General features: G+C 43.0%; 2 protein-coding genes across 2 annotated transcripts; one reads left to right on the top strand and one right to left on the bottom strand.

Annotated features, from left to right (window-relative positions):
- Positions 1-5,750: 5,750 nt before the first annotated feature.
- On the top strand, positions 5,751-21,512 carry LOC121930829 (C-type lectin LmsL-like). The gene is made up of 6 exons (XM_042467730.1): positions 5,751-5,846; positions 8,723-8,828; positions 11,384-11,481; positions 14,308-14,445; positions 17,637-17,751; positions 21,183-21,512. The coding sequence occupies exons 1-6, from the start codon at positions 5,751-5,753 to the stop codon at positions 21,248-21,250; spliced, it is 621 nt and encodes a 206-aa protein (XP_042323664.1). The 3' UTR covers positions 21,251-21,512.
- Positions 21,513-22,933: 1,421 nt separating this feature from the next.
- On the bottom strand, positions 22,934-27,153 carry LOC121930826 (C-type lectin-like). The gene is made up of 3 exons (XM_042467727.1): positions 27,049-27,153; positions 25,042-25,153; positions 22,934-23,156 (listed from the first exon to the last, which is right to left on the bottom strand). Exons 1-3 carry the CDS (start codon positions 27,142-27,144, stop codon positions 23,089-23,091), a joined length of 276 nt encoding a protein of 91 aa, XP_042323661.1. The 5' UTR covers positions 27,145-27,153; the 3' UTR covers positions 22,934-23,088.
- Positions 27,154-27,690: the final 537 nt, after the last annotated feature.

The following is a 27,690-nucleotide window of genomic DNA, read 5'->3' as shown; positions in this document are numbered from 1 at the left end:
TGTGCTTCCTGTGCAGAAAAGGTTGTTCTCTATACAAATCAACGATGTGCAAATCTGCCCAGAATAAATCCCAATTGCAGCATTTTTACTACAGGAAACAGCACATTCTATGCAGGAAATAAATATTTCGGCGTAGAAATACTGTTTTCTTTGCAAACAATTCTGTTTTCTGTATAAAACAACCACTGTACAAATTTTGTGCAGAATTAAGTTCAAAACTGTGAAGGCTTTTCTAGTCCAGGGTTCTTATTGTCTGAGTTTCTCAGTTCTTGAAAAACGAGGGTTTTGACCATTTCCTGAATACTTTTGAGTCTTTCCCCCTCTCTATGGCAGATGCACCATTTGTTGTGCAATGTGAGCATTTGGCAGGAAGGTAGTATAGCACAATGACTACCTAATTATGTGAGTGTAAATCTCCACTATGCAAACATGATGTAGGATCTCAGCTATGGATGACTTTGGCCCGGTACAGATGGACCTTTAAAGCGCCCTCATCACGTGCGAGCGTTGCCTGGTGGGTGGAGCGTCCACACGCCCTGCAATCCTCGCACGTGACGAGGGTGTAACAATGGCAGTGCCCAGTTTACATGGGTGCCGTCATTGTTACATATGTGCCGCATGACGTCCACACGCATCGCGTGGCACTTACATAACGAATGTGCCAGTGGTTCGCTCATTACACCGCCACTGCAGCAGACAAAGAACCCTCTTTTTGCAGGTTCTTTTTCCGCTGGTGGGAAGCCACGCAGTGTGTCCGCTGCATTTCCCCCCCGACGGAAAACTAGGCACTGGCTGACCGCCCTTTGGGGTAGTCTGTACCGGGCCTACATTGCTCTTGGAACTAAGGGTCAGTTCTGCTAGTGAAGTCTCACCTCTCAAAACCAAGCTGACAACCAGGATACCAAAGCGGCAACAGAATCTGGAAGAGGTAGAAGAGGAGGCAGGCCACATCTGGCTTTTTAGAAAAACACAAAAGAAAACAACAATAACAAATCAGCAGGACCCCTAAAATATATATTTTTAAAAAATGGCATGCAGCTCCATGAGAAAAAGACCCCAAATCTGTAGTTGGTGTAATATCTGTAGCAGGAGCAGGCCCTCAGTCGGACACCCCTACTTTGAAAGTCCTTATGCTGGTCCTATAGCCCCTGATAGTTGTCCACCTCCAGTTTGAAAGTTTGTTCACTGGCATATCTCAGGGAGATGGGGAGAAAATATGAGAATGCCAGTTACTTACTGTGTTCTAGTTGAGAACTGGTCTAAGCGCACCTAAAACACACGAAGAAGAAGATAATGCCCAGTTTTAACACTTATTTGGCTCCCATAGACCCTTCTTCTTCGCAGATTAGTGAATCTCTTAGTGCAAATGTGCTACAGATTTCCAAATGTGGCAATGACACATACCTACTTACCTTCCAAGAGAGGGAGCATAGCTATGTGGGATTCATTGATTCAGGTCTAATCTGCACTGCAGAAATAATGCAGTTTGACACCACTTTTACTGCCATGGCTCAATGCTAGAGAATTCAAAGATTTGTAGTTTTGTAGAATATTTAGCCTTCTCTGTCAGAGAGCTCTGGTGCCCCACTAAACTATAAATTCCAGTATCCCATAACATTATGCATTATTTTTGCAGTGCAGATAATACTCCAATCAATCAAGGAAGCCACAACTATAATTTCTCATATAATCCCTGAGTGGGGCTATGAATTAAAAGGATTTCTGGGAGGTCCCTCATTCATAGGGTTGTCATAGGTTGATGCCAACCTGACAGCAAACAACTATTATGCATTGTGGGCTGGAGAAGCCCTAGACTCAGAGAGGGTTTAGGAGACCAAAATAGAGAGATAACTCACCCAAGAGTAGTCAGATTCTCTGTAGCAATACTTTTGATTTGTCCAGAACTGGGCAAACTTGAGTTATTGTTGGGTAATAAAATGACCCTCCAGAAGATGGGGGTGGATTTGTAATCTAGTTGGGTGTGGCACAGCATGCATGCCTCTGTGGAGGAAATCTATGGGACCTCTCCATGTGCAACAGTTTAACCCCAAAGCACTCAGAGAACACTTTCATTGGAAGGTGACAACAGATGAGCAAGAAGATGGGGATCTCATTCTATCTGGAACTATACTAACACCCCCTCATCCTCTTTCTTGTACACTCTCATGCACTCACTCACTTACTGAAAGATCTGATAACTCAAACCCTAATAAGACCCACTTCCCATCACATCAACTTCAGCTAGCCCTCCACATTTGCAGCTTTGACTTTTGTGGATTTGATTATTTGTTGTTTTGATTAAAATGTTGTTGGTAGGAATCTCTAAGTCCTCCAGAAGTTGACAGTAGAGCTGTGTTGGAGAACATAGAAGTCCTTAGAAAAAACACTTCTCTAGGCTTTTGTAGGTCCTACAGCATGATTCTATGATCTACCTCTGGTAGATGTTGACCATAGAATTGCGCTGGAGGACCTGTAGATTCCTAGAGTGGTGTTCTCTTAGGTAAAAAGAAGGTAAAAAACAGCAAATGAAAAAGTGGTTTTTCATTTGCTGTCCCCCCCCCACACACACACAATCACAGTGTCCTTTTTGCCTAACCCCAGCGAATGTGGAGAGACCACTGTATTTGCTAAACCAGCTGAGCAGGAGGAAAACTCTGTGACAAAAGGGAATGTTTTCTTGAGTCATAAAGGAATCACTCTTCCTTCTATGACAGCCCTGCCACGAACCATACACGAATATGGTTTCTACTATGAAACCTGGGGATGGTAAGAGTTACAATCCAGTACATCTGAGCAGCTCTAGATTTAGTTAAACAGGACAAGAGGACCCCCATTTCATGACCTACCAAGAGGAGGCCTCCGTAGACAAGGAAGGGAAGAGGAGAGATGTAATAACAGCACAGTGACGTGTCCCATGAAATCTAAATTAACACACTGTGGGGAGATTTCCAGGGGGTTTTAAGGGCTAAATCTAGCCGTTGGACAAAGGTGATGAATTGCCTGGGGTGAGGCAATCTGTTCTGACAATACTCAAGGGAAATGGGAAGGAAATGAAGTTGATAGTGGCTCATCAGGTGAGACATCGAGACAATCATCACCCATTCTTCTGATTACTGGAGCTGATGGTGATTCCATTAGTAACTCCCAAACTACCTGTTGGGTTTTCTGAAGGGTATTGTTCTCAAGAGGTCCCATGAGGCTGACCTCATCTGAGTATAGTACCACTTTGGGGATTATGGCGCTAGCCTGGAAGGGCTGAATTATGGTGACCCTCAGGCAATTGTATCATGAGTTGTTCTTGACAAAATTGGTTCAGCCTGGGTTTGCCACCATTGTCTTCCTCTGAGGCTGAGAGAGTGTCGCTTGCCCAAGCTCACTCAGGGATGAGTAGAGACTTGAATCCTGGTCTCCCAGAGTCCTAGTCCAACACTCAAGCCACTACACAATACTACAAAAATAAACCCCAGACCCGCAGAAGTTGCTGAGCTCTGATCTAACAGAATGAAATGGGTACATTTTGAGTATTAGGAGTGGCACTCCTGATGATGCAGCCCATTGCTGCATGGGCCAGAGTCACACTGGCTTCTGTTCTCTTTGACAACAATGACTCCCCTTAAAATATTCAGTTAGTGCTGTACCTTGTGTTTGCTGTTCAAAGTCATTGTTCCCTGTCCTACTGCCATGACGAAATTTTTCCATGTTCCAGAAATCTTACTTCTTGAATAATTAAGAGTCCATAGCCTTTGGAACATGGATGCATTTCCTCATGAAATGAAATTGTTGTTCAAGATGAAGAGATGCATAAGATGAAGAGATAAGCATGAATGTTTCTTGGGATCAATGAAAAAGAACAGGAGTCAACTGTGTGCATAACACTTTGACACAAAGAGCCAGAGAAAAACACATCGCCACCAACACCAACGCCATCATCATCTCCTCACTCTTCTGCCCAGGTAGATCATATCTAGGGACATATAGTGGTTCTGGTGTCAGCTTTAAAGATCCCATCTTTAACAATAAGGTTCAGCAGCTTGAACACTCTCTTTTACAATCACATTAAACCCAAAACCAAATCACCACTCCACTAAATTGAAAGCACTGCCACTGAAAAGTACAACAGAGTGACAAGTGTAGAAGAGGTTGGCACATGGAGCTCTTCTATTTGTGTCATGTTTAGCAAAGGTGTATTTCATATAGGATCCTAGAGTTGGAAGAGATCTCAAGGGCCGTCCAATCCAACCCCCTTCTGCCATGTAGGAAGATACCATCAAAGTCTTTTCAATAGAAGGCCATCCAGCCTCTGTTTAAAAACCTCCAAAAAAGGAGACTCCTCCACTCTTCAACAAGACAGTGCCTTCCAGCTCTTACTGTCAGGAAGTTCCTCCAAATGTTGAACTGGAATCTCTTTTCCTGGAGCTTGCATCCATTGTTCCAGGTCCTATTCTCTGGAGCAGCAGAAGACAAGCTTGCTCCATCCTCAATACGGCATTCCTTGAAACATTTCAACATGGGTATCATGTCACTTCTTAACCTTACCATATAGCTTTTACTTCCACTTACATCCTCTGTCAACCTGTATTCATCTTTGTAGGGTTTGTCTAATGTCCTGGCTTTAATTCACTTATACACAGCCATTGTTCTTAATGAACTGCAGAATCACTGTTCTGGTTACTTCCAATTCTATAACTGTATTATAAAATCCAATTTAGGGGCTTTACATACAGCCCTGAAGGGGAGGCATGCAGCTACCCCTTCTTCAGCCGGATCAGGGCCATGGCAACCTCACACTGCGTCCTGATCCGGCCTCTGGAAGATGCAAAAAGGAGCTGCAAAATGCAGCTCCTTTTTCCGCCCTCCAAAGGGCACCATAGCCATGGCAATGCGGCTGTATAGTGCACCCTTGGCGCTGCATCATTTGGAGGCAGCGCCAGAGGTGTGTCATGATGCCGCACACCATCTGGAGTGGTGCATGGCATCAGGGCACCTGAGGGGAATGGAGTCAGCATGTGTCATCAAGACACTGCGCCCTGACTCTGCTTTCAGGCCAGCCTTTTAGGCCAGCCTGGATAGCCCCTAAGAGAACATTTTAATGTCTACTCTGTAACAGAGATGACAGAAAGAAATGATACATTTCTACCACTACTGTATTTACTCATTGCTGCTCTGCAGAACTGTTTTAGTGTGGTAAAAGGACTCCTTCAGGTGAATCCTAAAGATGACTTCAGGGAATAATTGAACACTTAAGGAATTGACATTTAATTCCATTGATTTCATTTCGTCTGGTAGACACAGAAGGTGGCACTATAGGACCAATGCACTAAGCCACAGCATTTTAAAAATACTAGTTTAATTCCTGCAACTTACCATTTTGTCTCCTATGCTTTTTGGCACCTGTTTTAAGCTGATGATTGAGGTCACCAAGAGACTGGAACTGATGTAGCATTAGCGCTATGATAATAATCAAGAATGTATCTGTGGGGGGTGCATTGCCCTGCAACAAGAATTCTGTCCCTTGCAATGACATTTTTCTTTCAGTCCCCAATTTTTTGTCCAAAAACAGAACGTATAATACATGGGTGTCTGGCCCCAAGAAGATGCTTGTCATTATTGTAGCCTTGCTCCTTCTCCCCACACAGGGTTCATTCATGCTTCCTAGAGGCCAAGCCATTGGTCATTCTTGAGTCCAACTGGAGAAAATAATCTCTATGTGCTCCTTTCATGCTACTTAATTCTGATTGATATCTCCATCTATGAATCAGAAACATGACATTTTAGACAGCGCGGTTCCCGGAACAACATTTCCAAAGTCTGAAGAAGGAGTAGATGTAGGATTCTACATAGCACAGGTAAGATTATATTTGGAGTCTTTCTTTGGTTTTTGCCAATATATCATTCAAGAAGCATGAAGTTCATTTGGAAAGGATTATAGGGTGCGCTTTGAGGGTCAGCATGGTGTAGTGGTTTGAGTCTTGGACTACATCTCTGGAGACCAGGATTTGATTCCCAGCTCAGCCATGAAACCCACTGGACAATCTTGGGCAAGTCACATGCTCTCAGCTTCAGAGGAAGGCAATGGCAAACCTCCTCTGAACAAATCTTTCCATGGAAGCCCCATGATAGGTTAGCCTTAGAGTCATCATACATCGGAAATGACTTGAAGGCACACAATGCACTCGCACATACGAAAGTAAGGTAGAGACAAGAAGGCAAGTCCAATGAGGACAGTAAGAAGGAAAGGAAGATGTCTGTAGGCAGGAAAGAAAGAGACCTCAATATGAGGCAGCTCTCGAGACAAAGGAGACCACAGAGGTGTGCAAAGAACAGTGATTTAACTTGATAGTCTGAGTTGGATATGGAAAGCAAGGGAAAGGGAGGAATCAAAGATATATATCAAAGTAGTTTGTTGTGGCACCAAAACTCTGTGATAGAGAAGGCTAAATATCTCACCAAACTACACATCCGTAGGTTGTCAAGGTCTGCTGCCCCCAGTTTAGGATTTTCTCTGCCTCGTCCCGGATTCATCCCTTTTCACTTACTGCCCCTCACTCCTGGAACCTTCTTTTCCCACGAGAAGCAAGGGTCCTTATCACTTCTTTAACTAGTTTCAAAACGGAGTTGAAGGCTATATTGTTCAGGAAAGCATTCCCAAGCATTGTGTGATTGTTTATTTAATTGTCATCTGAGATCTGATATTTTATTTGATCTCTGATGTTCTCAATCTGTTGCCTCCTTATTTTATCTAATTCTATCTTGTGTTACTATCTATTATTTTATATGCATTTTGTAGAATGTACGCCATTGACAGGTTTCATTTTTATCTATTTTATTGTTTGTATGTGCAGCGCTGTGTAAATCTACAGCACTATAATAATAATAATAATAATAATAATAATAATAATAATAAATCCCAGAATTCCATAGCATTGAGCCGTGGCAGTTAAAGCAGTGTCAAACGGCATTAATTCTTCAGTGTGGATGCAGCCTAAGACAAAAGGCATTGGAGCAGAAAGGAAAGGGACAAGACAATGGAGAATGTGATAGCTTCTGTGTTAAGGTTGCTGTTTGAAGGAAAATGAGTCCGCCCGCCTCGGCAGGCCGGCCCGGTTGCCGCCGGGGGATGTCCCCAGGGCAGGAGCTGGTCCCCCAGGCACGAGCAGCCCCCAGAAGCCCTGGCGTGGGGCCGCTCGAGCCATGATTGACTCTGGGAGGGACCAGAGGCAGACCTTGCGCCCGTGCCAGCAGGCATTGCGGAGGAACCCCCCCCTGGCCTCACCTCACGATTGGGCGGCGTTCATCGGTTGGCGACGCCCGTGATTGGAGGAAGGCCGGGAGGCGGACCTTGCCGCCCTTTCCTAGGCTCCCATTGGTTGGTGGGCCTACAAAAGGCCCGAGGCACCAGGACAGGCGCCATTGCAGAGGAGCTCACTCACCCACCCTCCCTTTTTGGGTTGGGCTATTGTCACAACTTTGTGGGGCAGTTGCATAGGTCTTGGATCTGGTGGGCGTGGTTTCAGGGCTGTGTAGCACTGGATCGGGAGTCCATCCGGACACGGGGGTGCTGCGAGCGAGGCGGTGTTGCCATTGTGGGGGCATCATTAGCACAGCATCCCCCGGTGGCAAGGAATAGTTATACGATGATGCGCATCTGTGGAGATGCGATCAATCGCTTGAGTGATTGTTGGAACAGGAGCATAAAAGAAAATCCCTTGCCATCCCGAAGCTTGGCTGTGACCAAGCACTGTGGTTCATCCACTCAGCACTGGGCTGATGGATGGCAGATCCAGACCTCATGCATTGGAGCCAACCCTACCTTATGTGTTTTGCTATACCTTTTCTTATGCTAATAAAGTTGTGGCCTTTCCTCCAAGATGCGCTGTTCTCTATTTGTCCGCGACGGCGTCCCTCTTAGGCAAGTGGTATTTGTTTCATAGAGCTTGGAAATGTTACCTCATTGGACTACAATGGAAGTGGAACACACCCCTTCCTCGGAGTGTAGTGGAGTCTCCCTCCTTGGAGGTCTTTAAACAGAGACTGGATGGCCATCTGTCAAGGATGCTTTGATTGAGATTTCCTGCATGGCAGAATGGGGTCGGACTGGGTGGCCTTTCTTGGGGTCTCTTCCAACTCTACAGTTCTATGATTCTACAATTTCCAGCATAGCCTGGCCAGGAGGGACGCTGTTGACTGGGGGGAAGTTGCTTGGGGGATTCTGGATTCTGGAATTGTAGCACCAACCCATGCCCCTACATAATTTTCGTTCCTTTTTGGAAGAAATGAAAGAAAAATCTATTTCTTAGGTGTGGAATAATATAATTTAATATCTATTTGAGGGGGGAAAATCATATTCAACCCCCCCCCCCCCCCAGAGACTATTACCACAACATCCTTCCACAGCATCCCAGTTGCTTGTCTCAGGGTTATCCTTTTCTACGAATCTTGGCTTGTTGCTCCACTTAAGCAAAAGAGGACTGATGCAACAGGCCTTTAGCTGATCAATGATTTGATCCAAATGCTCACATGCAGAATTTATTTATTTATTTGTGGTATTTATACCCCACCCTGGACCAAAAGCGATGTTGCAGAGTTGTCATTTCCTGTTTGCATTTTGGGAGGGCCCACAAGTGCCCAGATCTCTTGGCTGCAGAGAGTGCCATGGAATGAAGATCCCGTTCCAAAGGCAGCTGCAGCCAACTCTTCTGTATGTGTTCTTCTCTTCCCTCAGGGACAGATGGGACCGATCTCCTGCCACTTTGGCCTCCTGGTTGCAAGTCTTTTTCTGAGGCGAAGCTCCGCACGACCAGAAAGTTATGACACCAACTGCGATGGCAGTAAGTCTATTTTCATCTTACGCATAAGACTGCATTACCTGTTTTGTTGTCAGTAGCTAATCTGGAAGAAAATCAACCCATCCTCCTCCTCCTCTAATCTCTTCTTTCTCCTTTTCCTTCTGCAATTTCTCCTCCTCTGCCTCCTTCTCCCCTTTCTCCTCCTCCTTCTCTTCTTCATCCTTCTTCTTCCTCTTCTTCACCCTTTCCTCCTGCAATGACTCCTTTTTCACTTTCTTCTTCACCTCCTTCTGTAATGTTCTTCCTCCTCTTCTTGCAATGTCTTCTCCTCCTCCTTCCCCCTTGCATACCTTCTTCCCTTCTTCCTCTTCCTCCTGCAATGTCTCATTGGCATTCTAGTTATCCTTCTCCTCCTCCTCCTGCTTCCTCTTCTTTTTCATCGTGTTTTTCACCTCCTCCTGCAATGTCTTCATCCTCTTTCTCCTCCTGCTTCTTCTTTTTTACCTTCTTCTTCACCTCCTTCTGCAATATTTCTTCTTCCTCCTCCTCCTGCAATATCTCCTCCTCCTCCTTCCCCCTCATCTTCCTTCTTCTCTTCTCTTCTCTTCTTCTTCTTCCTCCTCCTCCAGTGTCTTCTCCTCCTACAATGATTCCTTCTCCTTAGCCTCCTTCTTCATCTTCTTTTTCACCTTTTTCTTCACGTACTTCTACAGTATTTTCTTCCTCCTTCTCCTTCCACTTGTCTTCCTTCTTCTTTCTTCCTCTTCTTCCTTGACCTCCTCCTCCTTTTCTTCCTGCTTCCTCTTCTTTTTACCTTGATTTTTACCTCCTCCTCTTGCAATGCCTTGTTCTTCTCCCTCCTCCTCTTCCTCCTCTTCTTTTTTCACCTTCTACTTCATATCCTTGTTCTGCAATATTTTCTTCCTTCTCATCCTCCCCCTCCTCGTCTTCCTTCTTCTTTTCTTTCCCCTCCTCCTCCTCCTGAAATGTCTCCTCCTCATTCTTCTTCTTTTTCATTTCCTCCTCCAGTCTTTTCCACATTATATGGAGTTTATCCCATGGGGTTTTTCCCATGCAGAAATGCGATTAAAAACAGGGAAATCCTGTAAAAGGGGGATCATTGTCACACGACGTCACATATTAACATGTATACACAAAGTGAAAAAATCCTGTGAAAGCGGGATCGTTTCCACACGACTTTGTGGGCATTGAGCATTAATGCAAAAATTAATTGCACAGAAAGTGGACAAAATTGGCTGCTTTTCACTTTCGGGATTCCCCAGAAAGTAAGAAATGGCCAATTTTGTCCACTTTCTGTGTGGTTTATTTTTGCCTTAATGCTCAATGCCTACTATGTCATGTGAAAACGATCCCACTTTTGCAGGATTTTTCCTAGGTTTAAATCCCATTATTTGCACAGGATTTAGGCACTTAGCCTCCCATGTGATAAACTTCCATGACGCAAGGCAGTGTACACCCAGCCTTTCTCTTAGGATGGGACTCAAGGCAGCTAAGACAGATACCCCTAAAAAATTCACATTGTATGGAAGTTACACATATAAACTATTTGTGGAATTAAAAGCAGTTAAAACCATGGCCAATAGAAGAAAAAAATCACAACAAATAAATGGCACATTATGCTCCGAAGAGCTCTTTCTTCATGAACAGCCAGTCCTCAAAGGCCCATTGAAGTAAAAGGTCCTTGTCTGTCCATGGATGGGCACCTGTCTAACTTCTGTAGGAGGAGAACCCCAGAGCCTTGGAGGAGCCACCAAAAAGGCCCTGTCTCCCATGTTCCCATCAGACATTCCTCTAAGGAGGGAGAGAAATAGCCCTCTCCTGAAGATATCAATGCCCAGGCCTTCAGACAGCCTAGACCTGTGATCTATCCAATTTACCACAAGTATCTTGCATTCCTATGGACATTCCCACATGCAGACTGCTGTATAGGTCCGGGCTTTCCTACTCACCAAATGCATCTGAGAAATTAGGTTCAAGTCTCCAAAAGCTCAGACTACCAACTTCTCTCTTTCAGTTAATCTCAAAGGTGCTGCAAGATCCCTTTGCATACCGATTTTTCAGACTAACACAGTTGTGTTTTTTAATATTAACACTTGTCCTTCATTTATTCTTTCTGCCTATAGGTAGCAAGGGTGGGCAACTGTAGGTTGTGGCTAATTTGGAGCATTCAGAATTGTAGGGAAAACAGTACACTGCAATTTTTAGCAACATGTGGTGACTAAATGGGCTCTTTAGGAGGGATTCTGGGGGAATTAAGAAGACTAGCTGCTGTGTTTGCAGGTGATTTGTGTGCGGTTTTGGGGTGGACAACAGTACCTTCCCCAGCAGTATTTGTTTAAAGCCAGGGGGCTTGGGCAAACTAATGGAAGGCTTTTGGAACCACACAAGTGAGATTCACTTTCCTCATTCCAAAGTTCAGCTGCACAGAAGCCTCATAGTGAGCATGGAAACCCACTGGTTCCCTGACCGCCTTGTTCAGCTCACTCCCCCAGTTATGCAAAAAGTCAGACTTTCCCTGCTAGGACCACCATTTTGTGTGTTTGTATGAATGCAATTAAAGGTTTATTTCATTACAGAAACCCGTTGTTATAAGACATGCCCCAGTGAGTGGATGTTCTATATGAAGAGCTGTTATGGATTCTTCTCTGAAAATGTCCCCTGGTCTGAGGCTGAGGTAAAAACATTTTTCACAGAGTTTATGTATGCCTTTCACACACACACACACACACACACAAAAGACAAGGGCAGGGTGCAAAATGAGCGGAGTAGAAGACCCCTGATCCCAGCTAATGAATTTCAACAGGGAGAAAGGTAGGGTCCCACAGTTGGGCAGTAAGAATGACATGCACAGATATAGCATGGGGGGACACCTGGCTTGACAGCAGTGCATGCAAAAGGGATCTAGGAGTCTTAGTAGACCACAAGCTGAACATTAGTCAACAGAACATTAGTCAACCAGAGGAGATCGGCCACATTGCCGCTCTTAAGACAGATCTCTTCTGGCAGGCCTTTCCAGACTAGCCTCCTCTCATGAATATGGATGCTCCATCTGCCTTGCAAACATAATTCTCACCTTAACTGGTTCCTACCCCTATTTTTAGCTGTGTTTTCTGCGTATAATTTTTTCAACCTTATATTGTAATATATTGTCTTGTTTTTATGATTGGGAGGGGGGTGGGAAGGGGACTATTTTTAAATTACGATTGACCTCGATGTACTGTTTTTACTGGGATTTTTTTGTTGTAATCCGCCTTGATTCCTCGTGAAAAGGCGGGCTGTAAATAAATTATATTACTGTTATTAGTGTGATGCAGCAGCTAAAAAAGTCAGTGTGATTCTAGACTGTATCAATGGAAGCATAATGTCTAGATCAATTGAAGTAATAATGCTACTCTCTTCTGGTCTGGTCAGACCTCACCTGGAATACAGTGTCCAGTTCTGGGCACCACAATTCAAGAAGGATATTGACAAGATGGAGCATGTCCAGAGGAGGGTGAGCAAAATGGGGAAAGAACCAAGCAAAGCAATCTAAGTAGAAGCTTAGGGAGCTGGGGATGTTTAGCATGGAGAAGAGAAGGTTAAGGCCGTATTTAAAGATTTAAAGAGATGCCAGCCATGAAAGCCCTTGACTTCACAATTAGCTTACACTTTGTAAACTGCTTAGGGAGTGCTTTAGTGCAATGATAAGCAGTATAGAAATGTACTTGCTATTGCTATTGCTATGTTGAGGAAGGAGCAAGCAATGGATTCAAGCTACAGGAAAAGAGATTCCACCTTAAGAAGAATTTCTTGAGGGCAAGAGATGTTTGACAGTGGGATACACTGCCTCAGAGAGTGGTGGAGTCTCCTTCTTCGGAGATTTTTAAACACAGGACAGATGCCCATCCATCATAGGGAGAGCTTGGATGATGTCTTCCTGCATGGCTAAAAGGGGCTGGACTGGATGGTTCTTGGTTTCTCTTCTAACTGTAGGATTCTGTGTTTCTATTATTCTGGTGTTAGTCATGACAAAACCCTACCTACTGCACCTGGACTTTAGTTACTCATGACTGACTTGTGGCCCTTTTTGTTCTCACGATATTTGTGCCAGGCCCTACCTTGACCCGCCTGGTGCCTGGTGTCAGTGTTGTCTAGGGTTGTCAGGTGAAATAAGATACAGAGCCCCTGTCTCTATAATGGGTGTATAAAAGATTTTCAGTAGCCAATGCCATTGCTTGTTAACTAGTTGCTTAACAAGCAGTACCTGCTGACATTTCCTTTTGCACAGAACAATTACTGGGACAGGAGCTGGGTCCCATATTTTACCTGGCATCAGAGTGAAAAGTGGAGAGGCAGAGAAGGAGGAAAAGAGGGCATTTGGTGAGTGTAGCAAGACTTTGTAAAAAGGCACTTCAAGAAGAGGAAGAGAGACAATAATTCAATAACAAGACTAAAATCGATGGTTTGAACTAAAATATGCTAGTCGTTATATTAGTCAAGGTATTATCATGGAATGTGAAAGGACTTAATTCAGGAACCAAAAGAAGACACATTTCCCACTTACTGTATTAGAAAAACAAACATCAGGTATAGTTGGTTTGCAAGAGACACTTAGGAATAAAAAAAGATATTAAAAGAACCTTAAGAAATCCTAAATTAGCAACTCTTTTTACATCTTTAATAGAAAAAAGTGAAAGAGAAGTGGCAATTTACACCAGGAAGAAACTTCAGGCTAGAGAAGTATTTGTTAATAAAGATGTCTTCTATATCAGACTGGAAATAAAGATTGGAGAGTTGACTGTATGAATGGTTGGAATCTACACTCCATTGGAAAAAGAAGACCTTTTAAAGAAGAATTACAGAGGAGATTCTAGAAGAGGAGAGTGACAACATATTGATTTTAGGTGATTGGAATGGAGTCATTAATCCATTTATAGACAGATGTTGCCAAAGAGGGGGAAATCAAGGTCAATTAACTACAGTGTATTTGAATTAATAGGAAAGTTGGCTTTGACTGACGTTTGAAGCTTTAAGTATATATATGTGTGTGTGTGTGTGATATATATTAAGGATATGCATTCTATTCCAAAGAAAAAAGGTGCTTCATTATCAAATGCTTTCTTAACTAAGGTACGACTGTATCTAATTATAATGCAATGGTTCAGCTTTAACATTCTGTGGAGTCCTAGGGTTTGCAGTTTGATGAGGCCCTGGAGGTCTCTGGCTGGGAATCCTAAATCATCCTCCCTAGACTGCAAATCCCAGGGTTCCAGGGGATAGAATAGAACCATGACAGTTAAAGTTGAATCATAGCCCTATAGATGTGTAATGTGAAAGAGTCACTGATGATACTTCTCATAACAGTTTTACTTACATCCTTGTGTCATGAAGTTCGTGTTCCTCAAGTTACACAAGAACCACAAGTTCTTCCAAAAAGCTGAACTTCAAAAGTGACGCTTCAGAGTTCAAGTTCAGATAAAATCTTTTATCCAGAGTCTCAATTCTGCTCTGTCTCCCACAGATTCAGTGCTTTAAACATGGCTCTGGACATCTGGCTTCCATCCTCGATCAGAAAGAGATGGATGCAGTGGCCAAATACATTGCCTCTAAAAATGAAGGTTCTGATCATGTCTGGATTGGACTGAATGATCCTCGTGAAGTGAGTCTCCACCCAAGCTTTGTTTCCAAGAATGTGTTTGCAACTGTTTTTCTCTTCAGTGATAAAGCTGGGAAGGGTCTGGGCACACTGAGACACCTCCTCTAAGGAAACGGTCAACTCCCACAAGATTTTTCCATGGGGTATTCTGCAAAAATGTTGTTCCTAGAGAAAACAAGGGCTGAGCTCCTCTCCCAAGGAGATGGAGCATTAAGTGATGCTCATGAGGGTATGCAGACATCTGCTACACTGTATCATCAATGAATTGCGCTATTGCTTAGTGAAATCTGGAATCAAATGCACATGTACATTTGCACATGGAATACACATGTTAATTGAATGAACAGTGCTCATGCAAAGTGACACCACAGACACAACTTGGCCACATGAAGAACTCTGATACCACAATCTTGCAATAGCTATGGGCATTCCACTTGAGACATAACATATCCAGCTGCTTCCATAGGAGAACTGAACCACATGTAAGACCCTAACAGAATTCTGTTTAGTGTATTCTGTATACATACACATATACACAAACACCATTTCCTGTGTAAAAACTTTGTTTTTTGCATGCTGACTGGGACTTTTGGGAGATAATGTCCACAAACATCTGGAGGGCCAAAGACTGAGATGCCTAAACATTTAGGGCCAGGGTATCTGAAGGACCACTTATCATAGAATCATAGAATCATAGAGTTGGAAGAGACCGCAAGGGCCATCCAGTCCAACCCCCTGCTATGCAGGAAATCCAAATCAAAGCATCCCCGACAGATGGCCATCTAGTCTCTGCTTGAAGACCTCCAAGGAAGGAGACTCCACTACACTCCGAGGAAGGAGTGCATTCCACTGTCAAACACCCCTTATTGTCAGGAAGTTCTTCCTAACTTTGAGGCAGAATCTCTTTTCCTGTAGCTTGCATCCATTGTTCCGGGTCCTGTTCTCTGGAGCAGCAGAAAAAAAGTTTGCTCCCTCTTCAACATGACATCCTTTCAAATATTTAAACAGGGCTGTCATATCACCTCTTAACCTTCTTTTCTCCAGGCTAAACATCCCCAGCTCCCTCAGTTGTTCCTCATAGGGCATGGTTTCCAGACCCTTCACCATTTTTGTCACCCTCCTTTGGACACGCTCCAGTTTCTCAATGTCCTTTTTGAATTGTGTTGCCCAGAACTGGACACATTATTCTAGGTGGGGCCTGACCAAAGCAGAGTACAGTGGCACTATTACTTCTCTTGATCTAGACGCTATACTTCTATTGATGCAGCCTAAAATAGCATTGGCCTTTTTAGCTGCCGCATCACACTGTTCACTCATGTTCAACTTGTGGTCTACTTGGACTCCTAGATCCCTTTCACACGTAGTTTCATTCAGCCAGGTGTCACCCATCCTATATCTGTGCATTTCATTTTTCTGCCCTAAGTGCAATACCTTACATTTCTCCGTGTTGAATTTCATTTTGTTAGCTTTGGCCCAGCTTTCTAGCCTATTCAGGTCATTTTGAATCTTGATCCTGTCCTCTGGGGTATTAGCTATTCCCCCTAATTTGGTGTCATCTGCAAATTTGATAAGTATGCTCCCAATATTGTCCTCCAAGTCATTGATAAAGATGCTGAATAGCCCTGGGCCCAGGACAGAGCTCTGTGGGACCCCACTGGTCACTTCTCTCCAGGACGAAAAAGAGCCATTGTTGAGCACTCTTTGGCTTCGGCCGGTCAGCCAGTTACAAATCCACTTAACAGTTGCCTTGTCTAGCCCACATTTTACAAGCTTCTTTGCAAGAATATCATGGGGAACTTTGTCAAAGGCATTACTGAAATCAAGATATATTATATCCACAGCATTCCCTTCATCTACCAAGCTGGTAATTTTATCAAAGAAAGAGATTAGATTTGTCTGGCATGACTTGTTTCTCTGAAACCCATGTTGACTTTTTGTAATTATGGAATTGCCTTCTAGATGTTCACAGACTCTTTGTTTAATTATCTGCTCCAGAATCTTTCCTGGTATTGATGTCAGACTAACTTCTTCTATTTGTGTCTACCTGCAATTTGAGATCCTCAGTGGAAACCATGGGCAAGAAAATCCCCATGTTAGTGTCACTAAAATTCGGGAAAGCCTTGACAATAATGATATCGTTATAGAGAGCCAATGTTTTGCAGTGGTTTGAGTGTTGGACTACAAATCTGGAAGATCAGGGTTCAGACCCCTCCACTATCAAGAGGTGACCTTTGGCAAGTCCCACTCTCTCAGCCTCACAGAAGGCAACGGTAAACATCCGCAGAATAAACCTTGCAAAGAAAACCCTAGCAAAGCACCTTTGATTGGTGCAGTGCTTTGAGTGTTGGACTAGGACTCCTCCAGCTGTTTAAGGTTTGCATTCCCATCCATCCTTGGAAACCCACCTTGGGCAGGTCATACAGTGGATCCTTGTTATACGCTGGGGTTTGGTTCCCAGATCCCCCGTGTATAACAAAATCCGTGTATGCTGAAGTCCCATTAAGTATAATGACATAGCAAAATGGTGTCCCTAATAAAAAATGGAATATCAAGGTAAATTTATACTTTTTTGGAACATTTTCAAACCGTGTATTCTTGAATCTGTGTATAAAAAAATCCGTGTATAAGAAGGGCCGACTGTATTCTCCTAGGTATAGTAGGGAGCAATGACCAACTTCCTCTGAGCAAAACTTGTCCAGAAAATAATCTCTTAGAGTTGCCATAAGTTGGAATCTACTTGAAGGCACACAATCAAAACAAACAAACAAACAAAAAACCATATATGATTGTCATTAACTGCCATCAATTCAATTATGACTCATGGTGGCCTCCAAGATACTCTATCTTCAACCACTCTGCTCCGGTCTTGCAGACTCAAGGCAGCCATTGTGGCTTCCTCGGCTGAGTCTGTCCACCTGTAATGCATTTTCCCTCTTTTTCCTTCGACCGTCCTAAGGATGTTTGTCTTTCCTAGAGAGTCATGTCTTCTCGTGATGTGACCAAAGTACAACAGCCTCAGTTTAGTCACCTTGGCTTCTAGGGATAGCTCAGGCTTGATTTTCTCTCAGACCTATTTATTAGCCTTTTTGGCCATCCACTGTATATAATTATAATTAATTAGCACAAATGTGGGATGGAAGGCAGCTGGAATCCCCATTCTTTCCCAACCAGCGTTTCTTTTTGTTTCCCTCTAGAACAGGCGATGGAGGTGGACAGACCTGTCCTTATCGCCATTTCTGCCTTGGGATGGGGCAGAACCAAACAACCAGGACGGCAAAGAATTCTGCGTTCATCTGTCTGCCCAAACAGGTAAGGAGAACCCCAGGAAGGCAGGGCGAAAGATGTGTGAAAGCGGGGATGGTATCTGGGCCTTGTGTTTGTGGTGAAACTCAGACATGCATGGCAAACAGAAAGGTCTAGGAACAAGTAATCTCAAAGTAATACATAGGAAAGTTTTAATATCTAAAACATTTCCCATTATTTCAGCTTTATTTTCCACTGAAGAAGACTTTCGTTCAAAACACGTTTGGATATTTTTATACTTTTTATTTTGTATGTCCTCTGGAAGTGTGCAGTCAGCCCTTCTTAGGCACGGATTTCTTATACACAGATTCAAGCATCCACAGTTGGAAAATGTTCCAAAAAGTATAAATTTCAAATATCATACCTTGATTTTCCATTTTTTATAAGGGACACCATTTTGCTATGTCATTATATTTAATGGGACCTGAGCATCCACCAATTTTGTTATCCACGGGGGACCTTGGAACCAAACCCAGCGGATAACAAGGGCCCACTGTACTTCTGTTTTCCCAGGCCCTTTGGACAGTGGATATTTTTATACTTTATTGTTTGTATGTTATTTGGAAACCCCATACTTCTTATCTTTTATACATATGGGATGTGTTTATACTTTTAACTTTGTATGTATTTGGGAAGTGTGTATGCTCCGTGTCGTTTTTGCTTTCTGGCACAGTGTATTTGCTGTGTCTACACAACTGCTACCACATTGTTTGAATATTTTAGATGTTCAAACTTTGCTATGTATTACTTTGAGATTACCTTTTCCTAGACCTTTCTGTTTGCCATACTGTTCTGTTTTTGGTTTAGGCCAACACTTCACTGTTTTGACTGAAACTCAGACATGGACAAAATGGACTACGATGTGTGTTCCTCTTGTGCCCCGTGTAGCTCCTTTAATGTGGGTCGGTGGGTGAGTCTTTTCCCATTCTTGGAAGTTTCCAGCTTTGGTGGTTTTCCCTTTACAGAGTTCACTACCACCCCAGTCCAAAGCAAAGAAAAACTAAACCGACACACAGTATCCATTTTAACAATCCAAAAGTGGAGCCCAAATCCTATTGTTCGTCCTGACTAGAGTAGACCCACTCAAATGATTGAGTCAACACAAAGCTAAATCCCACTGATACAATGCATTTACTCTACTTGGAACTGACCATCAGTTTCAGGCCCAGGAGTCTACATTTCTAAGGCTGCTGCCACACCTCAGAATTGATGCAGTTTGGGACCGCTTTAACTGTCATGGCTCCCTCCTATGGAATCCTGGGATTTGTAGTTTGGTGAAGCACCAGTGCTCTTTGCTAGAGAAGGCTAAAGAGCTTGTAAAACTATAAATCCATGATGGTTAAAAGTGGTGTCAAACTGCATTATTTTTGCTACCTCACTGACTTGGGAACCAGGAGCAGCCATTCATTGTGGGCCTCCAGAGCTTTAGGTAGGACTTTTTTTACATTTCTGCCATCCTGGATTGATTTAGTGGAGAAATACAGCATCAGGCCAACGTCGGCCCCTTTGTTTAGTCTGGGGCTGCCTTTTGAGGGAAGGAGCAAGCCTGCTTATAGTCTCTTCTTTAGCTCCAATTCCAGGGAAGAGAACTTCCACAGAAAGGCCAGAAGGAGGAAGAGGAGGGGGAAGAGGGCAAGGAAGAAAAGATGGAGAAAGAGAGTACAGTGGTACACCGGGATACGAAATGACCGCCTTACGAAATTTCCGGGATACGAAAAAATTAGATAGGAAAAAACTGTTCCGGGTTACTTTTTTTTTTCGGCTTACGAAAAAATTTTTTGGTGCTTTTCGGCGCTTTTTCGCACGAAACGCGGCTTTCCAGCGCTAGCGGCTATGGCTTTTTCGGGTTACGAAAAAAATTGGGTTACGAACGCCGCGGCGGAACGAATTAATTTCGTAACCCGAGGCACCACTGTAGGTCTCCATGAAGTGCCCACCTTGCTGCTTCTTTTGCAAATGAAGTCTCTGCAAATTCTCACACCTCAGTCAGCAGGTGTCAAATTTCGGAGCTCATAAATACTCGCGCCAAGCATCAAGAAAACACAAAATCCCATCTGTTGAATGAACAAGAAAGAGCATTACATCCCTAGTTAAAAACAGGCAGCAGGAGAGACCCTTCAGGGTCCTGCCTCAACTGCTGGTCTCAAGGCATCCCCACAATTGGAAGAGTGCTTCAAGTGTCATTTCTCAGCACTCTGATCAGCAGCCCCTTAGAAACTCTGAAAAGGTAGGTTTTTGTTTGGCCATTAGAGAAGAAGAGACAGAGAGATCCCATCTGAACATTATAAAGATTTCTGGCCCCATACAGACAGGCCAAAATAAAGCTGCTTCAGGTCACTTTGGAGGTATGCTGTTTAAATTATACATGCTTTCTAGGAGTCCGGAAGCTGTGCCAAAGCCAAATGACTGGAAAGGACTCTTAGGAGGCATGTATCATTTAAACAGCATACCTCCAAAGTGACCCGAAGCAGCTTTATTTTGGCCTGTCTGTATGGAGCCAAAGACCTGTTTGACAGTGGAGTAGAGTCTGCTTGGAAAGTGCTGGTCTCTCCTTTTTTGGAGGAGGTCTTTAAATAGAAGCTGGATGGCTATCTCTTGAGTATTTTAGTTGTGTTTTCCTGCATGGAAAGGTTTTGGATTAGATGGCCCTTGTGATCCTGTCCAAGTTTAAGATTCTATGATTAATACCATAGATATGAATCCCAAAGATTATGAGCCTGTTATGATTTCACAGCGACTGGAAAGGATGCCAGCTGCTTTTGAGTAAAGAAGCACTGTTTCCAGCTAGTTATAGAATCATAGAATCACAGATTTGGAAGAGACCCCAAGAAGGGCCATCCTGTCCAACCCCCTTCTGCCATGCAGGAACTCTCAATCAAAGCATCTCCATTGACAGATGACCACCCAGCCTCTGTTTAAAGACTTCCAAGGACTGTACTTACACTCCAAAGCAGCATATTCCACTATCAAACAGCTCTTACTGTCAGATGTTCTTCCTAATGTTTAGGTGGAATCGCTTTTCCTGCAGCTTGCCTCTATTGCTCTGTGTCTTATTCTCTGCAGCAGCAGAAAACAAGTTCACTCCATCCTCATGTTATGGTGTTTAGTGTGCATGATCACTGGGTTTTGTGTCAAAAACCAGAAACTTACACCAAATAGAGAGACATACTGTATGGGCTTTTGTGTGTGTGAGATTACAGTTTGTTTGTTTTCTTTGCACAAAACGAAATCCTTCCGAGCTTCTTAATACTGAGCAAGAACTGCACAGAAATATTTGTTTTCTGTGAAGTGGGGAGAAAACTATAGAAATTATTCCTCTTCACTTGTGAGAATGAAGTAGACAAAATATTTATGTCCATGAAAGAGAGTTCTTTCACTTCCTTTGGCTTTCTGCCAGGGCAGAACCTACCTGAGTCCATTTCTCTGTTGTCTTTCAGGATTCAAGCGTTGGAATGATGCAGACTGTTCTTTGGAAATGGCTTTCATCTGCAAATATGATCTCTAATGGAATCAGGTCTTCATGGAGAACTATAGCTACTGGAAACAATGAGTCTGACCAAGATTTTTCTTGGATGCCCAGGATTCCCTTGGTCCCAATCCTCCTGTATCCCAAACCTCTATCCATGCAGGGAATCATTTTTCTGTTCCAATAAAGTCTCATGCAACTTGTGACATTCCTTTTCTTCTTTCTCTACAAGAATGGACTTCATGGGCTACTATTACATGTTTATTCTTGAGCTGTTTTTCTAGGCTAAAGTGTCCAGCAAATCCACACACAAAGCTCAGGGAAGTTTCCTCTGTGGCCTAAGTTTCCATAATGCCCCAATCTGCATAGGCCCTGGGGGATTCTGGGTATTGTGGATCCAGAAAGGATCTGTCCAAGCCTTGGCTAAGCAGAAGCTCATAGCTCTTCTTGTCCTGTCTACATGATTCTTGGCTGGCTCCAAAAATGTTGCATTTTTAAACATGAGGTTAGCTTGATTTGTCTGCTCCAGAAAATAACAAAGCATTCGGAGGCATTGTTTTCCTTAAAGCTTACAGGATTTTTTTAGCATGAACTTTTGGAGGATGTTACAAGGATGTTTATGCTAATTGCTTATTGCAAAAATTATCATTTTCTCCATCTAATTTTGTTCTGATCTAACTCATTTGTGAAGTTTGTACATTGTGGCTATGTTTCCTGTCCATTACGTACACTGTGTATGTCCATTTATTCTCCATGCATTTAAAGCAGTACATTGCAAGCCTTGAAATATATCTTGCTGTTTTATTGTAGTGGCTCAGCAGTCTTGCGTTTCTCTAAGGACTTTTCCATATGGGTAAAAGAGATTGGAGCATAGGGTGATGCTCCCGTCAATGTCACACAATTTGGGGAAGATTTTCAGATGAACAGAGTTTTCCAGCCGCTTTTCATTCACTCCTTTTTGTTCACAGGATAATGGCGTGATTATAGTGACCAAATTGTGCAACATTGACGGGAGCATCACGCTATGCTCTCATCTCTTTTGCCTGTATGAAAAAGTCCGATGAAAGTTTTATTTCTCTGATTTAAAACAAGACAGGGTGCTTTTCATACCCCCAACATTTCCCCAGATTAGCAGCAAGCAGACAATCCCCAACCAAAGTTGATTTGGAAATGATTCATTAATGGCAGCATGGTGCAGTGGTTTGAGTGCTACACACAAACTCTGGGTGACCAGGGTTTGAATAAGTCCAAGGGAGAATACTTGAAGGCAAATAACAAGAACCAAGGTGTTGTATTAGCCTGAGTGTTGAAATCCCAGGATTCCATAGGATGGATCTACAGCACTTAAAGCAGTGGTTCCCACACTTTGGTTCGCCAGATGTTTTGGACTTCAGCTCCCAAAATTCCTGCTGGCCAAGGTAGTCAAGGCTTTGGGAATTGAAGTCCAAAACACTTGAAGGACTTAATTGTGGACTTAAAGTGATGTGAAACTGCATCATTTCTAAAGTGTAGATGCAACCTAGGCTTGGTTTCCAGACCTTTCACCATCTTGGCTTCTACCCTCAGAGTATATTAGCAACTTATCCATAACTTTCTTGAGTATGCTAGTGTTTTCATTTGCAAAACAATATTGTGGGCCCTATGGCTGGGTTAAAGAAGACACACAGAGAAAAACCCATATGTGTATTTGGAAAAAGTTTATTTGTTAATGTCACAGCTCAGAAAGGAGAAAGTTGACTGAGCCAAAGTGGTGCCATGGGTCTACTGTACCAGAATGTCACCAACTAAAAGGGTTTTGTTGGTCATGGAAGGAAGGGACTCTGATATCAGTCCCAACTGCCAAGGTGTCGAGTGTGTTGGTGTCTTCTGTTGCTGGCTCAGGGTGTCAACTTACACAGGTAGGGTTGCTTTCTTTCACAGTCACCATCGTTCCATTCCATAAAGTCTAGAAGACAACAAGTGACAATGCCACAAAAACTCTTAGTTTGGGAAGCAACTGTGGGGAGTTTCACAATTGCTGCCACTGTAATGAACACGATACTGACATTTCCTATACATGTTTTCATCAGTTTTTAAGTCAGTCCAACCCGGAAAAAAATTCCCTGCCCATCCTTGGAAATTGGAAATGCTGCAGTATTGGAATTACAGCCTGGATCTCGTGTTAATGAGATGGAGAATGCTCATAGGGTTCCACAGCAATTGTGTGACACCATTGCATTAGACTTGTGATGTTGCATTGCACAATTGCGTAATGATGTGGAATTCATAATGGTGCACAGTACAAATCCCTTGGCAGTGTCCAATTATGTGCCATGCCACCAACACTGTACTTCTCTTCTGTGACCTTAAACTGAATATGACCATTCTTCATCGGACAAAAATGTCCAACCACTTTCATAGGGAAACTTGTGCCTACATTGAGCATGAAGAGGATGACACTGTATTTTACAGTTAAATACCAATATAGCCTTTGATGAATAGTTATTACAGAGTCGCAGGAATCTGCAGCCAGGATAATATCTCATAATGTCAGGTAGAGAAATTAGTTCAGTTATGTTCAAAATTAGCAACAGGGCAATTAAATCATCATTGTTTGCCTTACTAATTGAAATCTGTGAATTAACAGTAAGAAGTGCATTGCTTTCAAGCATTAGTGTCCAAGTCAGGGCATGAGATTCCCAAAGAATGCCTTAGAAATTGTTGTATCATGATATATCACAGGTTCTGCAGTCCATCTGGGAAAAGGCACAAGATTTTAGAAGGCACTCTTCAAAGGACAAGGAGCATATTTTGGAAGGCAGCTTTAGAACAATGGCCAGGATTCTATATCCACTACTTAGTTAACTAAATAGGCAGCATCCAGCAGCCCCTGTACTAGCTGGATCGGTGCCGCAGCAGCCGCATGTAATGGCACTGATCTGCTCCCCCTAGGGATCAAAAAGAAGCTGCTCTAGGCAACTTCCTGAAGGGGTGCATAAGCACCACAACATGGCATCATAACACTCCTTCCACGCAGCCGCATTTGGGCACTGTGCCCAGTGTGCATCATCATAGCATGCACTGTGTGGACAGATGCGAGCCATAATGGCGGCCAAGCAGTGTGGTGAGGACTTTGAGCGTGCTGGACACTCAGCCCTTAACACACATACTGGTCAGCATAAAGTGCCACACTACAGAAATAAAGCAGTTTGATGCCACTTTAACTGTCATGGCTCCATTCTATGGAATCCTGGAATTTATCTATTGTTGTGGTATCAGCACTTTCCGACAAAGAAGGCATATAAATAGTTATAGTTGTATCAAATTGAATTAATTCTGCACTGTAGATGCAACCCCACTCCCCCACCTATGACTCTAACTTTCTATCTCTATTGCTCTATTTGTCTCCCTATCCTGGCCTAACTACTATTTTAGTGCTGAGCAGAGTAGAGCCATTGAACCAGCTGGATTCACCTGCATGCTGACCCCATCCTTCACTAGTTGTTTCAGTAGGTTTACTCCAGTCCAGGCTGATCAATTGGATTCCTTCTAACTGATGTTTCCTGAACAAAGTGTCCTGCAAAACTGTCCTGAAATCCAGATGGTCATTCAGCTATTTTCTTTTTTTCCTGGTGGACCTTCCTGAGTGTCATTCAGGGCTCACATTTTGCAGGAAGGAGATGAGGAGCCATGACTCTTGCACCCATCCCTGGCATAGGAGGGGAAGGGAGGGGACATTTTAGGAGTCTGTTACTCCCAAGCCAAAGTGCATGTCATTTTTCAAAGTGTGTGACTTTCTCTTTGGTGAACCACCTGCTTTCTGGAAAGTGGGTGGTGAAATCTTTTCTCACCATTTGCGTACAGCTCCACACAGAACTCGTTGCCAATGCCAAGATTGGGTTCCCCTGGGGCCCAGGGCATATACCGGCCTTTGGATCCGTCAGTCCATTTGAACTCTCGGTTCTGTAGAGAGAGCAGGAGAGGATGGGTCTTAGCTGAGACAGAGGCAGAGCCCTATATCCTGCTCTGTTTCCTTTCTATATAAATAAAAGGGTGATCTTCTAAACCAGCAGCTGAGCATCAAATCATAATATACCTTGAATGTATTTCCACAACAACACAATGATGGCACTTTGACACAGCTTTAATTGTCATGGTCCCAACTGATGGGATCCTGGGCTTTGTAGTTTGGGCTGGTGCTTAGAATTCTCTGCCAGGTAGCTCTAATGCTGTTTTTCAGCGGAAGGCATCAGACCTCTCCAACAGGGAAATTCTACTAAGCACCTCACCAAACTAGAACGCTCAGGGTACTATGGGGCAACGTCATGGGAGGGAAGGAAAGAATATTGTTACAAGCCACTAACTTTGTGGCCTGGGACCATACCTTTAAAGTCCCAAATGTGATAAAAGAAGATAACACCACCAGCTAGTGTCAGGATGATGTGGTCAAGATAGTAGCGCCTCAAAACAAGGTGTTGCTAATACTTGTCCCATCAAAACAAAGATGGCAGCCAAAAGACTCCAAGTACAGAAGGACTGGAATCATAGATACTGATCTTTGTTTTGATCGGACAAGTATTAGAAACACCTTGTTTTAATTGGCTAAGCTGATAAGATGGGCAACACTAAGCAGAGAATAAATGGTGTTAAGGTACAGCCCCCAAATAAGGCTGCCTTCAGGCATGTCTTCACCAAAGAAGAACTCTGTCTGACAGCCATACTGTTCCTGTTAGACTAACAGGATGGATAAACCACCCCAATCTACACTAAATCTGGTAATCTAAGTCCCCACTATGTTTGTAATGGATGCCAGTTAATATGCATACAATGCTGGTAAAACTGAACATTGCCCTAACTTTGAGCCAGGGCAGTTAAAGCGGTCTCAAATTGGATTATTTCTGCAGGGTATTTTGGGCCCATAATCAAATCAATGAATGACCACAGCTGCAAAAGTCAAAGCTGCAACTGTGGAGCTCTCCCCAAAGGGAACAAAATGCTTCCAGAAAACAAGATTGATTTATTCATCCTTTCCCTGAACACCCCCAGAAGAATTACAGATCTAGATGATACAATTTCTCCACAAAACAAGTTCCTTAATTCTTTTGGTTAGTTTTTGTTTTGTTTTGTTTTGTTTTTTTGTATTTTTATAGCTATAATCTGTACTTTTTAAAATATGTTGTTAGCTGCCTTGAATCTGATTACTGAGAGAAAGGTGGGATATTCATGAATAAAATCATCATCATCATCATCATCAGTCAACTAGGATACAACGATCTGTTGAATCATTTGCTGAATACCAACTCAACACATAGGTAAATTGCATTGATTCAGTGTATCTGCTCCAGATGCAACTAATAATTATAATAATAATTAATAATAATTTGTTTTATTTATATACCGCTATTCCAAAGATCATATATTCAGCTCTCATTTCCCTAAATCCTGTTGTTGGTCCCAACTACAGTAGACCCACTCAATCAAGTGCATTTACCTATTTGTTGCATTGACCTATATGTTGAGAGCCAGCCTGGTGTAATGGTTTGAGAGACCAGAACTCGAATCTCCACTCAGCCACGATACCCACCAGGTGACCTTGGTCAAGTCACACTCTCTCAGCCTCAGAGGTAGGCAAAGGCAAACCCTATCTGAACAAATCTCACCAAGAACACTCCATGACAGGTTCGCCTTAGGCTCACCATAAATCGGAAACAATTTGAAGGCACCCAAAAACAAAACCTTGTCACTAACATGATCCTACTTGATGCTGGCTGGAACTAACCAACAGGACTCCAGGCTTTATATTTATCAAAAAACACTTTAAAAAAGGAAACCAGATGAATTTCATTTTCCATACTCACCCTCCCTGCCTTCCCTTTCTTGGTGTCATACAGTCCTATCCAGACATATTTATTGCCTTTATAATTGCGCAAAACATATTGGGCCACTACCCTCATCTCTTGCTCATCTAGAATCGAAGCAAGATGTCCGCTTGGTCCATAGGTCTGACAGGTCACCTGAGAGAGAAAAAGCAAGAACAGAACAGTTGCCTGCTTGAATCAAGTTGAATATCTTGACGTGATGCTTCTGCCATAATTTGTGACTCTGTCACAAAAATGAACCTGGATGTGAAGTCGAAGGCTTTCACGGCCGGAGTCCATAGTTGTTTGTGGGGTTTTCAGGCCATGTGACCATGTTCTGGAAGAGTCATGAATAAACTTTTTCCAGAACATGGCCACATAGACTGAAACCCCCTCTCCCTAAAAATACCCAATTAACCTGAATCTTCTTGGTGTCCTCCACTTGTACAAATTACTTTTCACATGCAGTTTTGGGGCCAATGTGCAATGAACTACAATAGGCCCTTAGTATCTGCTAGGGTTTGGTTCCAGGACACCCCCGGATACCAAAATCTGTGGATACTCAGGTTCCATTAAATACAATGGTGTATTATTATTATTATTATTATTATTATTATTATTATTATTATTATTATTATTATT

Source organism: Sceloporus undulatus, chromosome 5 (assembly GCF_019175285.1).
Source record: "Sceloporus undulatus isolate JIND9_A2432 ecotype Alabama chromosome 5, SceUnd_v1.1, whole genome shotgun sequence".
NCBI classification, from domain to species: Eukaryota; Metazoa; Chordata; class Lepidosauria; order Squamata; family Phrynosomatidae; genus Sceloporus; species Sceloporus undulatus.
This window is presented reverse-complemented; position numbering and strand designations above follow the sequence as displayed.

Coding starts and splice junctions, on each gene's coding strand:
- LOC121930829 (XM_042467730.1), top strand. CDS start 5,751: ATGAATCAGAAACATGACATTTTAGACAGCGCGGTTCCCGGAACAACA. Junction 5,847..8,722: donor TAGGATTCTACATAGCACAG/GTAAGATTATAT, acceptor CTCTTCCCTCAG/GGACAGATGGGACCGATCTC. Junction 17,752..21,182: donor TCATCTGTCTGCCCAAACAG/GTAAGGAGAACC, acceptor GTTGTCTTTCAG/GATTCAAGCGTTGGAATGAT.
- LOC121930826 (XM_042467727.1), bottom strand. CDS start 27,144: ATGAGGGTAGTGGCCCAATATGTTTTGCGCAATTATAAAGGCAATAAA. Junction 25,154..27,048: donor AGAAAGGGAAGGCAGGGAGG/GTGAGTATGGAA, acceptor CTCTCTCTACAG/AACCGAGAGTTCAAATGGAC. Junction 23,157..25,041: donor TGTGGAGCTGTACGCAAATG/GTGAGAAAAGAT, acceptor GTTGTCTTCTAG/ACTTTATGGAATGGAACGAT.